The following is a 13851-nucleotide window of genomic DNA, read 5'->3' as shown; positions in this document are numbered from 1 at the left end:
AGCGCCGCGGTGATCGGGTGTGCGTGTCAGCTGTATGAGACAGCTGACACCCCGCAGCAACGCCCACAATCGCGCAGGGAGGGGGCTCCGTGCGCACTCCCACCTGAACAACGCAATGCGATTGGGTTGTTTCAGTGGTCTCCATGGAGGCCCCTGGCTCCAAGATGGCTGAGGGGTCCTTCCGGGTCCTTCAGTGAGGTGGCAGTGAGGAGCCTCCAAGCCTCCTACACTGCCTGTCAGATTACTATATAACAGCACAGTGTCAGATCAGCAATGTCCCATACTGGGACAATGTAATAAAGTTAAAGAAAGTGTAAAAAAAATTTTTTAAAAATCCCCAAATAAAGAAAAAAAATTAAATTTATTTATTAGTAAAATATTTATGTAAATAAAAAAAACCTTAAAAAGTACACATATTTGGTATTGTCACGTCCGTAATGACCCGCCCTATAAAACTATCCCACTAGTTACCCCCTTTAGTAAACACCATTAAAAAAAGGCAAAAAAACAATGCTTTATCATCATACTGCTGAACAAAAAGTGGAACACGAGATCAAAAAGACTGATATATTTTCAAATTTCCGTTTTTTGTTTTTAAACTCAAGTCATATTGAAGAAATTTTACTGCTATCATAAAGCACAGTATGTCTCGAGAAAACATTCTCAGAATCAGCGGGATCCGTTGAAGCGTTCCAGAGTTATTACCTCAAAGTGACAGTGGTCAGAATTGTAAAAATTGTCTGGGTCACAAAGGGGTTAAAGGGAACCTGTCAGCACTTTTCTGTCCTACCAGCTAAAAATATTTTATTCAGTGTCAGCCATGCATTCCCTAAATAGTGATGTAACCCCCTGACTCATGTATCACCCATAAAAACCTTTATTTTTTTCTCTACTACTACTGATTTTTGGCTTTGCTCTTAGTTGGACAAAGCATGCTGCGCACGAGCGAGATACCATTTCAATGCGCACTCACAAAATCTCTACGCGATCTCCGATATTCACGGCGATGAATGCGTACAGCAAGCCGAGGAGGAGTGAGGGAACAGAGGCAACACCCATCATACCGGACCTAACAGATTACCATACAGCGTGGGACAAATAATGGTTTTTACGAGTCAGGGGGTTTTACATGGGGAGTCAGGGGGTTTCAGAACTAGTTGTGGAAGGCATAGCTGACACAATTAACTGATATTTTTAGCTGGTGGGCCAAAAAAGTGGCGACAGGGACCCTTTAATGGATTTGTACAGATTATGGGTGACATTAAAGATGGAAAAAGTGCTTTTTGGTACGATTTTTTTTTTAACATGATACAATGCCAAGTTTTTAACAGAGTTGCAAAGACTTTAATTTCAAACAATGTGTGTGTGATAGAGATCTCTCTATAAAATATAATTATATATATATATATATATATATATATACACACACACACACACACAGTACAGACAAAGTTCTGGACACACCTTCTCATTCAAAGAATTTTCTTTATTTTCATGACTATGAAAATTGTAGATTCACTCTGAAGGCATCAAAACTATGAATTAACACATGTGGAATTATATAATTAACAAAAAAGTGTGAAACAACTAAAAATAAGTCTTATATTCTAGGTTCTTCAAAGTAGCCACCTTTTGCTTTGATTACTGCTTTGCACACTCTTGATGAGCTTCAAGAGGTAGTCACCGTAAATGGTCTTCCAACAGTCTTGAAGGAGTTCCCAGAGATGCTTAGCACTTGTTGGCCCTTTTGCCTTCACTCTGCGGTCCAGCTCACCCCAAAACATCTCGATTGGATTCAGGTCTGGTGACTGTGGAGGCCAGGTCATCTGGCGTAGCACCCCATCACTCTCCTTCTTGGTCAAATAGCCCTTACACAGCCTGGAGGTGTGTTTGGCGTCATTGTCCTGTTGAAAAATAAACGCAAACCGGATGGAATAGCATGCCGCTGCAAGATGCTGTGATAGCCATGCTGGTTCAGTATGCCTACAATTTTGAATAAATCCCCGACAGTGCCACCAGCAAAGCACCCCCACACCATCTCGCCTCCTCCTCCATGCTTCACGGTGGGAACCAGGCATGTAGAGTCCATCCGTTCACCTTTTCTGCGTCGCACAAAGACACGGTGGTTGGAACCAAAGATCTCAAATTTGGACTCATCAGACCAAAGCACAGATTTCCACTGGTCTAATGTCCATTCCTTGTTTTCTTTAGCCCAAACAAGTCTCTTCTGCTTGTTGCCTGTCCTTAGCAGTGTTTTTTTTACCAGCTATTTTACCATGAAGGCCTGCTGCACAAATTCTCCTCTTAACAGTTGTAGAGATGTGTCTGCTGCTAGAACTCTGTGTGGCATTGACCTGGTCTCTAATCTGAGCTGCTGTTAACCTGCGATTTCTGAGGCTGGTGACTCGGATGAACTTCTCCTCCGCAGCAGAGGTGACTCCTTTCCTGGGGCGGTCTTCATGTGAGCCAGTTTCTTTGTAGCACTTGATGGTTTTTGCTACTGCACTTGGGGACACTTTCAAAGTTTTCCCAATTTTTCGGACTGACTGACCTTCATTTCTTAAAGTAATGATGGCCACTCGTTTTTCTTTACTTAGAATTTGTATTATGGCAAGAAAACAGCAGCTAACAGTCTATTCGGTAGGACTATCAGCTGTGTATCCACAAGACTTCTGCACAACACAACTGATGGTCCCAACCCCATTTATAAGGCAAGAAATCCCACTTATTAAACCTGACAGGGCACACCTGTGAAGTGAAAACCATTTCCGGTGACTACCTCTTGAAGCTCTTCAAGAGAATGCCAAAAGTGCAAAGCAGTAATCAAAGCAAAAAGTAGCTACTTTGAAGAACCTAAAATATGACATTTTCAGTTGGTTCACACTTTTTTCTTAATTATATAATTCCACGTGTGTTAATTCATAGTTTTGATGCCTTCAGAATGAATCTACAATTTTCATAATCATGAAAATAAAGAAAACTCTTTGAATGAGAAGGTGTGTCCAAACTTTTGGTCTGTACTGTACATATACACACACCCACCCGCTCGAAGGAAAAAACTGGAAGGAGACCATACCGCTACCCAGATAACACCCTATTCTGCGCTTTAACAGAAATACACAAATTGTGCTCGCCTGGTCGGGTTGTGTGCACACAACCACTGATGGCGCTTTAGGCTGCAGCAGACCCCAGCGAGAGAAATTCCTAAAAAGGAAAAGCAATTGGTAGTCCTGTGCTGCTGTGAAAGAATGGAAGACTCCAATACAGTAGTATGTGGGTTATTAGTCAACACATTTCACAGAATACAACTTCATCAGTAGAACCACCATCAGTCATTCTTTCCCAGTCAGCGGTGAACAACCCATTTGCTCTTCCTATTGATGTGTGTGTATAGCACGCTGTATATGGACTGAATTTTGTATTTCATTGTTCCTGATCCAGACCTATGAGGACCAGCACAGCAGCGAGGAGGAAGAAGAGGAGGAGGAAGAGGAGGACAGCGAAGATGGGGAGGATGACGACATAACCAGTGCTGAATCTGAGAGCAGTGAGGAAGAGGAGGGCGAGCATGAGGAGGACCAGCAGAATGTCAACCGGCAGCAGCAGCTGGAGTGGGATGACTCCACTCTGACCTATTGATCTGAGCTGCCATCACCACCCACCACCACAGCTCTCACTCATCATTCTGCAGGCACATGGTGTAAAAAGTCTTTCCAGGCACTGAACCCAACTGGCACAAGGCCATGGCACATGCAGATAGCTGGTGCCCTCTTCTACCCTCCCAGTGGCTGGGGTCATGTTCAGTGTTGGTCCATCCTGCACTCTCCTTCTCTTCGTCGCTCACTGACAGGAGGGACAAGGCATCACTGGACTTCATCCTCCATTCCAGATTTCTGTTGTGAGACACAGGAACTGGTGATTTTATCTGTTTTTTTTTCCCCATCCTGAATTTACTGCATGTCACATAGCGGCACTGGGATCCCTTTTCCTGACTGAGGAGCCAGCAGCTTTTGCATCTGGGTGGTAATGCAAAATGGCTCCAGCAGGCAGTAAAAGGGGGTGAACCCAAGACTAACTTTTTAATATTTTCTTTGTAAATATGTTGGAATCAATGTAATTATGTCCATGTTGCTAGTGTAAAGGGGTTTGGATTTCTGGAATGCAGGGTGGCACCTGTGCCAGTCTTGCGCAACCTCAGTGAGGTGAACTTTTTTTCTTTCCGTGGCTTTCAGAGGTCTGCAGCCGGATGGTGGAGGTCAGCTTGAGTAACGCTCCCTCCCGAGTGCTGTGTCTTTCTGGCTTGGTCTCTACAACTCCCCAAAATAGAAGCACAGGGCTGTAACCAGTCGTAAATAAGGTGCCACTCTCGGGGGCACGGCCACAACTGCTTGTAGCACACCAGATCTCAGCTCGTTCATTCCCATGCTTTAAATACCAGGTTCTCTTTTCTGCAGGTCAGGCTCAACAATCCACTTATGTATAATTGTAACTTCCCAATGGTGGAGATTTATTCTTCTGTCATTAGCGAGACCCACAGGTTGTTAGTGGGACACAAGGATATTGTTTACATGTGACTTTAGTTTCTGGAGGAAAAGCAAAGTTCTGTACGTTTTTATGTGAGAAGAGAGGGAAAAAAAGTGCTGCTTTTATGAAGTAGGCAAGATGGTTTATAAGGAATTACTATGTACGACCCATTTGGGGATAGGAGGCTAAAACAACAGGTTGGAGGGCTGAGCCTCTATCAAAGAGCTCAGCTCTAGGGATGATTATATATGGTACGTCTTAGATTAAACTGGTTCTTTAAAGTTTTACTTAAAGGGACACTACATTTAAAGTGACTCATAAGAGGTATCCCCTTTGAAGAAATTGGGGACATTTTTCACAGCCATTTAAGCTTTTTGGTGGTGGGGACATTGGGACCTAAAATTCCTTGCAGCAAGGTATAAAGTGGGACCGTCCAGCTCCTTCTCACCTTCAGGGTCTGTGCACGATGGCAGATTCGGCTTTATTACAGTCACTTTAAGTTTGTGGCCCCCTCTGACAATGGATAAAGTTCAAATGGAGGGTTGGGGACAGCAGCAACTCGTTCTGTTCCCTAGGATTGGATTCAGTAAGGTGTCTTTTGTGCCAGGTAAGTGGAAAAAGTCTCTTATTGGATTGGTGTTACACGTAAGCTGTTATTAGGTCCGAGATATGTAAGGTTAGGGGATGGCCTATGGATTATGGTAAGTTAGTGCTCCCTCAAATTTACACTACAGGTGCTCAGCAGGGCCCGGGGTCTCATCTTACAGGACAGACAGCTGCAGACCACCGAGCCGGTTTAGTCTTTTTTTTTCTGGTTACCATAAATGTAAATTCTTAGATTTTTACGTAAGATATGGGGGATTGTTTAATGACTTCTGTGATAACGTGACAAACATAACTGCAAGCTCTGGAATAACCCGGGGACCCTTCTCCCCCCCGCCTTTGTCTTGTGTTTATGTCGTGTAGCTCTGTCCATACATTTAATATCACCATAGCTGCTGTATTTAGACTTTAAAAATGAAAAAACAAAAAAAAAACAAAACTGCGACATGTAACGCAACCGCTACAGTGTCCTAAGCGTGCCGATGCAGTATGTAGGCGCAATGAATATAACTTTTCAGATTTGTATATTGGTGATAGGTCAGTTTGAACAGTCTATAAGCTACAATAAATTTCTGGTTCTAAATCTTGATGCTCTTGGTTTTGTTTTTAAGTATCTAATGGAACACTATGTGGGGGGGAAAAAAAAAAAAAAAACCTCACACCACACCAGGAATATAAAATGCAGATTTTACTGCTGCAATTGTGCAACGTGGGAACCCAGCAGCTTCTGTTTTTTTCTTTTTTTTTTTTTTACAACAGGGACTTTCCACATTGGATCAGTCAGCAGAAACTTTAGCCATAAATACCTCTATGGAAATCTGTGTGAAAATGGTGCAAAAGTCTGCAGTGACAGCTACGGTTATTAGGCCACATTCTGGATTTCCTGCAGATTTGTGCACCATATGACTTCTGAAGACTCTATGCAAAAAGATTTTTAGAGGCAGCAGATTTTCAGAAAATCTGAATTTGTGCAACATTGGTGGTCACCTCTATAAAGTAAAAATAAGACAACCGAGCCTTACCACTCAGGACGCCTGTCTCTTTCCAAACACGTACAACGTACACATTTATTAACATAATTACAAGGGAAGTTGTTTATTGCAACCAATGCTTCAATACGAGCCGCTTCTGGTCAGGGCCATTTAAAAAGCTGAGAACTACAGGTAGTCTATATGACAACATGACATCAGTGCAAGGTCTACCACGTATGGCCGGAAGTCTCCATAGACCAGCGCTATTGAACCTAGAGCTCTCCAGCTGCTTAACTACAACTCCCAGCATGATTTGCACACACTGGGAGCTGTAGAGCCACAGGATGCAGATCCTGCTTTAGCGCAATCTCAGTGCAATCAGCTTTGTATGAAAAGAGACTTACACAAACCAGTTCTCAAAGCTCCGGGATCTGTACGGCGAAAGATGTAATGAACCTTCGTTCGTCACTGACCGGACACAAGACAATGAGAGTCTTACAGTAGCCTCATGCTGACGGAAGCAGTGTGCCGTAGAGATGGATTATAACACATGCCAAGGCAGCTCGATCCTGCGGAGGGTGCAATCTTCCCCGGAGAATTCAGCATTGGCACAGCCGACGCCAAGAACCTGATGACGTCCAATAAGGAACATAACAGATGTTGCAGTGATTAATCCCAAAAGTTTGTAGATTCGGAGAGGAACGTATGACGAGATTGTGGAGTCCGCTATGGAGGAACGCTCTCTTGTGCCTTTAGGATCCAAATATTGTATCAAAATCCAAGAAATTGTGTCCCTTTCCATCACTGTCTGTTGTCTTTGGACACTGTGTGAGCGAACCAGTTCACTTTGGTCTTCCAGCTTTCTCGCAGCGCCTCGTTAAACTTCACCCGAAACTGCTTCAGTGCTTCGTCGTCGCTCTTCCCAAGCGCTAAAGAGCCCTGTAGAGAATAAGAAATGCCGGCTGTGATAATGTAATAAAAAGGAATATCATGTAGCCTGCAGTGTAAAGAATGGAGGGGTTTTTTTTGTCATTCTTGTGCCCACAGCTTTTTGTATATGTACCTTAAGATACTGGATGTCCTTAGAGCAGGTAAGTTCAGGCAAGCCCGCCGCTTTCATCAGTGCAAACAAGTTCAGGAAGAGAGCGCCATGGCATCGGAGGATGGTGTACGCTTTTTCACAGTAATCCCGGAACCTGCATGACCAGATGATGGAGAGTTATAAGCTACCATTGGATTTCTGCCCCTCCCTCCCCAAGAGTCGCCGGATGTAGCAGAGCCCAGCGTCTTCTTGCTTGCAGTCTCATTTCTGAGCAGCGGACATGTATATGCCGCCACAATGACGACACGGGATATTCTCACCTCTCAAACTTTTCACTGTTGTTAGTTTTCCCTTGTTGGATAACATGCACGAAATCGTACGTCAGGATAAAGGGAACGCGTTCACGGTTAAAGCCAAATTTGGTTTTAAAGTTACCAAGGAAGTGACCAAAGTCAATGTGGAATAGCTGGAATATTAAAAATGAATTTCAGGCTGTCACTCAGTAATCGATGCACAGCATCAGTGGACGGGTGCAGTGTGGATCGTCATTACCTGCCCAGTTTCTCGTATCATGATGTTGTCGCTGTGACGGTCCCCAATGCCCAGAACATACGTTGCTACACAGTAGCCAGCACAGGACAGAGTGAACTCCTCAATGGCTCGGTCCAGAGCGTCACTATCAGACGAGAGAGCGGGGAATGATAGGTCAGGGATTCTGCTAGGTCACTCGCGCATAGCAGCATGACTGGTGACTACCATGTGTCTGACACTCACCCAGGATTCTTGCTCTTTAACCAGTTTAGCAGGGCATCCTTATTGAAAGCCGCAGTGGCTGCCATGTTACTTTTATTCCGTTGAATGTTGGCAATGGTGTCCGACTGCATGACCACTTCAATAAGACCAGTCTTGTCTCCTGTCGATAAGCAGCCGTAAGGGGTGACCCTGTGCAGAGCCAAGGATTAGTAATGGTATGCAGAGCTGTAACCTCTAATACTGTCCACAAGGTGGCACCCTTGTTCATCTACCAAGCGATATAACTCCATATACAAGAGTCAATGACGGTAATCTGCATACAGCTCATGGTAGGGGTCTACATGTATAACCACAGTCAGACAGCGGTGCTGCATTGCAATTTACAAAAAAAAAAATTTGAAAAAAAAAAAAGACGCATGCAAGTAGCAGTCGCATGGGTAAAGCCAACCCATTTGGAAACATTTGCAAATCAGTCACAGGTCATTGTTACATGTGATGTCACATTGCAACACAACACGCCACAGCCTAATGATTGGCCATAGCGTTAGATTGTGACACGTGACTGTCAGACATGATGGTGGCTCCCCACTAAAACCACCATTACCAAGTTGTGTGGCTACATAGAAGTTCTTATGCATGGCCTCCGGTGACCAGTACGGCTCCTTGAACTCACCGCAGGTCCAGTCCTTCCTTCTTCCACAGAATATCCATTAGTTTGATCATCTGTAGGGTCAGCATATCCTGCCGCAGATCTGCAGAAAGCGACATTTGTTCTGGAGAATTTTCTACCCACAATAAATCCTCTGTAGAACGACATCACTTGTGACACCAGATCTTACCATCTCCATTCTTAAAGATGATGCCAACGCGGCTCCCGCCCCGCATGTCGTTGTTGTACACAATCCAAAGAGGTTTCATCTTGGATTCCATGAAAGTGCAGAGCTCCACACTGGTAAAGAGTGGGACACGGGGGGTCAGGGGTGTCCCCTCCACCTATAGCCTCCCCCTACACATCCTGCCTGCAGTGGACTCACCACACATCTGTGAGGATGAGGTTTGGGTCCAGCGGTGAATAGAGATGGGACAGTGGCTCCAGGTAGGTGTCCTGCCTCATACACATGTGCATGGCTTCTTTGGCCTGGGCCTTGTTGGTCTTCTGGACGCTGGACCTCACAAAGTCATTGAGACCTTTCAGCTTGGACAGAGCCTCTCCCTGCAGCAAGAGGAAGACCAAGCATCAGAGACCAGATTCAACTAAGGCCATGTTCACAAACAGGGTTTTTTACATCAGTTTTTTGAAAACGAAGGTGTATCATCATCTAATTTTATAATATTTTCTCCCCATGTGCTTTTTTGATGCAGCTTTACTTGTATCGCCATTTTATAAAATTGAAAAACTCATCAAAAACTGAGGCAAAAAAGTGGAGCAACAGGGTGGGGGCTTTGGTCTTGTTTCCACTTAAAAAACTGGTTGATGTGCAGAAAATGCACCAAAGAATTGACATTACGGTTTTACTGACTCGTTGATTGTACAGAAAAGGACGACGTGCGCTATAGACGTATGGTCTCATGGAAAGCTTGTTGCAAGCAGTCTTTGCTGTGGATTTTGGCATGGAATCTGCTCTAAAAACTGCATAAAAGCAAATAAGTGTGTGGACATACCCTGACTACAAAGATAAAACTTTTATCTGAATCTTGGATACTATTGACGCTCAATGGCTACACGAGTTACTGCACTGGGGTAATGGCGGCCATCTTGGTGTCTGGAGCAATATCTCCATGTCCTCCTTCCCAGACATTACCCTAGCCACAGTTTTCTTTCCTGTGACTACAACTTCCGAGGAGGATTATTCTCTGCACTCGTCGGTTTTGGGTCATATAAATGCTATTTTACATTCAGGAACACTGATGGCAGATCACTGGGTCTCTGCAAAATATAGATACAAATCCAGAACCGTACCTGCTTCATCAGGACCTTCATGTGATAGTTGCTGCCCCTGCAGTAAGCTTCAAGGATGAGGCCAAACCTCAAGGCCACTGCTGGGACATGCATCTCTGATCTGCAAAAAAAAATACGGACGGTTCATTGCCAGCGAGTCATGGTCAGAATAACCCCAGGGGTCCGCAGACATTGTGTCTACATCACTTACCTAAGGTGCCAGAATAAGAAGTGTCCAATCTTGCGGTTGATCAGCGCCCTCTCCAGGAGGAACGTCGTCAGCTCACAGTCCAGGTAGGATTCATATTTAAGGACTTGCACCAGCTGAAGGAGATACTGACAAAGCTCCTCATTCCTGCGCAAAAGAAGGGAGAGCGCAGCGTTACTATTGTAGGTGGCATGGACCCCACCTCATCTTGTCCTGGTTTATTTCCAAGATCAACGACATTCTACAAAGTGTCACTGGGACCCCTGCATACAGAGGAACACTGGGGGAAATGCTCTTACCAGCAAAACTAATGAGGAAGGGAGTTTATCAGACTGCCACTTTGGAGCCCACTGGCTATTACATGGGCGATGTCTGACAACTCCATTCCCAGTGCACAGACTCCGTCAGTACCCTGTAGGGTCTGTCGCACCACATAGGATCAGTACTCACGTTAACTTTTTTAGGCAGCTGATAGTGAACGATCCCACGTGTCTATCAGGGAAGTTGAAATCTAATAACTCCAGGGCAGTGAGGACTGGCAGATCCGACCAAGTCTGCAGCAGATACACCATCTAGTAAAGACACGAGGAGACATTATTACACGGGATATATCCCATAGGATTATAAAGGGGCACATTACAGGACCAGATGCTGCTGTCTGCACCTGTGCTACATCCTCGTGTTTGCTCCACTTGGTGGTGAGCAGCAGTTTGGTGAGGGCCTCCGGGTAGCGCGCTTTAATCTCATGACGCAGTTTCCACACGAGCTCCTTTTCGTGCTCATACAGCTCGGCTTGGCCTTTCCGGTCCACTATCTCCAGGAGCTGCTGACGCTGTAAAGGACAAGATGAGACACCTGCTGTTTATCATCTCTTAACAGCGTCCCAGATCTTCGGCGCTGAGACGGCGCCCATGTGGGGGGTCCAGTCACATGGACTGCAAGGACACAAAACCACAACACACGGTGCGAGCACTCGGTGGCTGCAACCGCTATAATGGGCTCTGCCAGCAGTCAGCAATCACAGGGGATGAATACAGCCCCATTGGAAAAACACAGCACAAGACCAAAACTAGACACCCCTCAGGAGTAATAAAGTAGTTCAATAGAAAATGCAGTTTGGTACGATGTAGAGTCTTGTAGTTATCGCTATTGCTTTCACTGCTGAGTTTTTACCAAATTTCCCTGTTTTGAGATCAGGCAAAGTTGAAAGCTCCCCTCCCCCATAGAGATTTATCCTCAGTGCATACACAAAAAATGGGGAGATTAATGAATAGATCCATATAGTGGATATTGCCCTGCTGCATTGATACAAGGCCAAGCTGCCAATTATAATCCCGGTGCTAAACAACGATAATGTGACTGCCAGTAGCCACCACGAGAGGGAGCTCACTACATACAGATTCATACAGCTACGCCTAGAGGGAGCTCACTACATACAGGTTTATACAGCCACCACTTGAGGGAGCTCACTACATACAGGTTTATACAGCCACCACTAGAGGGAGCTCTCTACACACAGATTTATACAGCCATCACTAGAGGGAGCTCACTACATACAGATTTATACAGTCACCACTAGAGGGAGCTCACTATATACAGATTTATACAGCCACCACTAGGGGGAGCTCACTACATAAAGATTTACACACATTTACAACAGAAATAAATACCAAAGGAAGTGTGCTCCCCCTAGTGATTGCTGCAAACAATGAAAATGTAATTTTACTCTGAGTGTGTAATACAATAAAATACATAATTGGTTTTATACAGTGAATTTTCACAGTTTAATATTCTATGTAACCCACTATGAAAATACAGGGTGCCCTAGAATAGTGTTGGTTACTGAGACTACTTATCCCCCAACGCCCTTCAGTGACGGCCCGTGGCACACATGCCCATTACCTCATCGGCTGTGGCGTTACACACTTCTCCTAGTCTGCCCAGCTCAAGTACCTAAAGGCAAAATGGAAAAGACAGAAGTGTTAGGATGGATAACGAGCAAGAAAATTATCTCATTGACTGCACCACTTACTTTCTCAATAGAGGGGTAGTACATGGGATAATCGGACATATTAATAAAGCTGATCTTTAGGGTAGCAGCACTTTCTGTATTCGGGTTACACTGAACAGTTCCCATTGGGTTTAGCAGTTCTCCCTTTTCATCTATGGCACAAAGCAGAAAACACCGGGAGAGACGAGATCCGGACACAAATATTAGTAGGAAATCTGGAGTTATGTCATTACATTTTATAGCAGTGGTGGACTCATTAAGGGGTAAAAACACACTAATTCCCAGTTTCTCCTGCGGAGAAGCAGGAGATACACAACAGAATTCCTCCATAGATCAAGGCTGATCGTAGGGGTCTGAATAGACAAAAACGCTCAGAGATCAACTTATCCCCAGGGAACCTTTCTACGGGACCATCCAAGATGGACAACCCCTTTAAGAATGTCTTCTAAAAAGACGGCAGATCCAGACATTGGTTTCTTTGGTGGCTATGATATCACAGCCAATCCATCTTATAATCTATAATCAGCGATACACAGACATGATGAAAAACTACACATTCATCATCCACAGATGATGAGCGATCAGGTATCTACTGCGATGAGTGAGCGGGATTACCTGGAAAGGATGACCACATGCAGAGAGAGTAGTCACCATTTTTCAGCATGTCCTTGTAGTCGAACAGCATGGTGTTCACCCACGCAATGGGGTAGTCCTGCGGGCAACAAAGACACGTGGGCATTGCAGGTATAAGGAGCACAAGAACGGAACAACCGGCAGAGTACTACGACTCTCACCGTTTTCTTAGACTTCTTTTTGGTGGACTTGGCCTTTTTGGACTTGTCAACAGCATATAGGGCGAGACTCAGACGGGTCATGCGGGGAAGGTCACAAATGTTGATGTCAAACTCTAGAGGCTGAAACCATTGAGGATCTGAGGAGGCGTTGACTTCACTACTGGCCACAGTCTTACACAGGAGCTCATTGCCGTGATAGAGGCCGCACTGGACCAGCAGCTGCGAGAAAACACGGGAGCTCAGAACCTGGAGTGGCCACCATATAACAAGACACGGCGAAAGGAAAGAGTGCAGCTCTGGAGTATAACACAGGATATAACTTAGTATTAGTACAGGATTAGTAATGTATGTACACAGCAACTGCACCAGCAGAATAGTGAGTGCAGCTCTGGGGTATAATACAGGATGTAACTCAGGATCAGTAATGTAATGTACACAGCAACTGCACCAGCAGAATAGTGAGTGCAGCTCTGGAGTATAATACAGGATGTAACTCAGGATCAGTAATATATGTACACAGTGACTCCACCAGCAGAATAGTGAGTGCAGCTCTCGGGTATAATACAGGATGTAACTCAGGATCAGTAATGTAATGTATGTACATGGTGACTGCACCAGCAGAATAGTGAGCGCAGCTCTGGAGTATAATACAGGATGTAACTCAGGATCAGTAATGTAATGTATGTACACAGTGACTCCACCAGCAGAATGGTGAGTGCAGCTCTGGAGTATAATACAGGATGTAACTCAGGATCAGTAATGTAATGTATGTACACAGTGACTGCACCAGCAGAATAGTGAGTGCAGCTCTGGAGTATAATACAGGATGTAACTCAGGATCAGTAATGTATGTACACAGGGACTGCACCAGCAGAATAGTGAGTGCAGCTCTCGGGTATAATACAGGATGTAACTCAGGATCAGCAAATTAAGTGTAGAGTGATTCTTTCTGTAAATTGTAACATGGTGGTATTATTGTCATTTCCCATGTCCAAGTTTGCAGTGG

The 13851-nt window shown here is 44.7% G+C and overlaps 2 protein-coding genes across 6 annotated transcripts in view; one reads left to right on the top strand and one right to left on the bottom strand.

The window, feature by feature from the left end:
- Positions 1-5714, top strand: part of CLSTN1 (calsyntenin 1) — a 121815-nt gene extending 116101 nt beyond the window's left edge. For all 4 annotated transcript variants that reach the window (XM_073585004.1, XM_073585003.1, XM_073585000.1 and 1 more), the window contains one exon: positions 3442-5714. In XM_073585004.1, the coding sequence (XP_073441105.1) occupies positions 3442-3639 (198 nt within the window). In that variant the 3' untranslated portion in view covers positions 3640-5714. The remainder of the gene's footprint in view (positions 1-3441) is intronic.
- A 452-nt stretch (positions 5715-6166) lies between these two features.
- PIK3CD (phosphatidylinositol-4,5-bisphosphate 3-kinase catalytic subunit delta) overlaps positions 6167-13851 on the bottom strand; it is a 30155-nt gene continuing 22470 nt past the window's right edge. For both annotated transcript variants that reach the window (XM_073584999.1, XM_073584998.1), the window contains exons 8-23: positions 12846-13064; positions 12667-12763; positions 12073-12203; positions 11943-11993; positions 10705-10872; positions 10491-10612; positions 10044-10187; positions 9854-9953; positions 8928-9106; positions 8733-8842; positions 8567-8645; positions 7915-8082; positions 7693-7816; positions 7461-7606; positions 7162-7294; positions 6167-7037 (exon numbers count right to left, since the gene is read on the bottom strand). In XM_073584999.1, coding sequence (XP_073441100.1) covers positions 6900-7037; positions 7162-7294; positions 7461-7606; positions 7693-7816; positions 7915-8082; positions 8567-8645; positions 8733-8842; positions 8928-9106; positions 9854-9953; positions 10044-10187; positions 10491-10612; positions 10705-10872; positions 11943-11993; positions 12073-12203; positions 12667-12763; positions 12846-13064 — 2109 coding nt within the window. In that variant the 3' untranslated portion in view covers positions 6167-6899. The remainder of the gene's footprint in view (positions 7038-7161; positions 7295-7460; positions 7607-7692; positions 7817-7914; positions 8083-8566; positions 8646-8732; positions 8843-8927; positions 9107-9853; positions 9954-10043; positions 10188-10490; positions 10613-10704; positions 10873-11942; positions 11994-12072; positions 12204-12666; positions 12764-12845; positions 13065-13851) is intronic.

Source organism: Dendrobates tinctorius, unplaced genomic scaffold, assembly GCF_039654945.1.
Source record: "Dendrobates tinctorius isolate UK_male_01 unplaced genomic scaffold, ASM3965494v1 ptg000086l, whole genome shotgun sequence".
NCBI classification, from domain to species: domain Eukaryota; kingdom Metazoa; phylum Chordata; class Amphibia; order Anura; family Dendrobatidae; genus Dendrobates; species Dendrobates tinctorius.
This window is presented reverse-complemented; position numbering and strand designations above follow the sequence as displayed.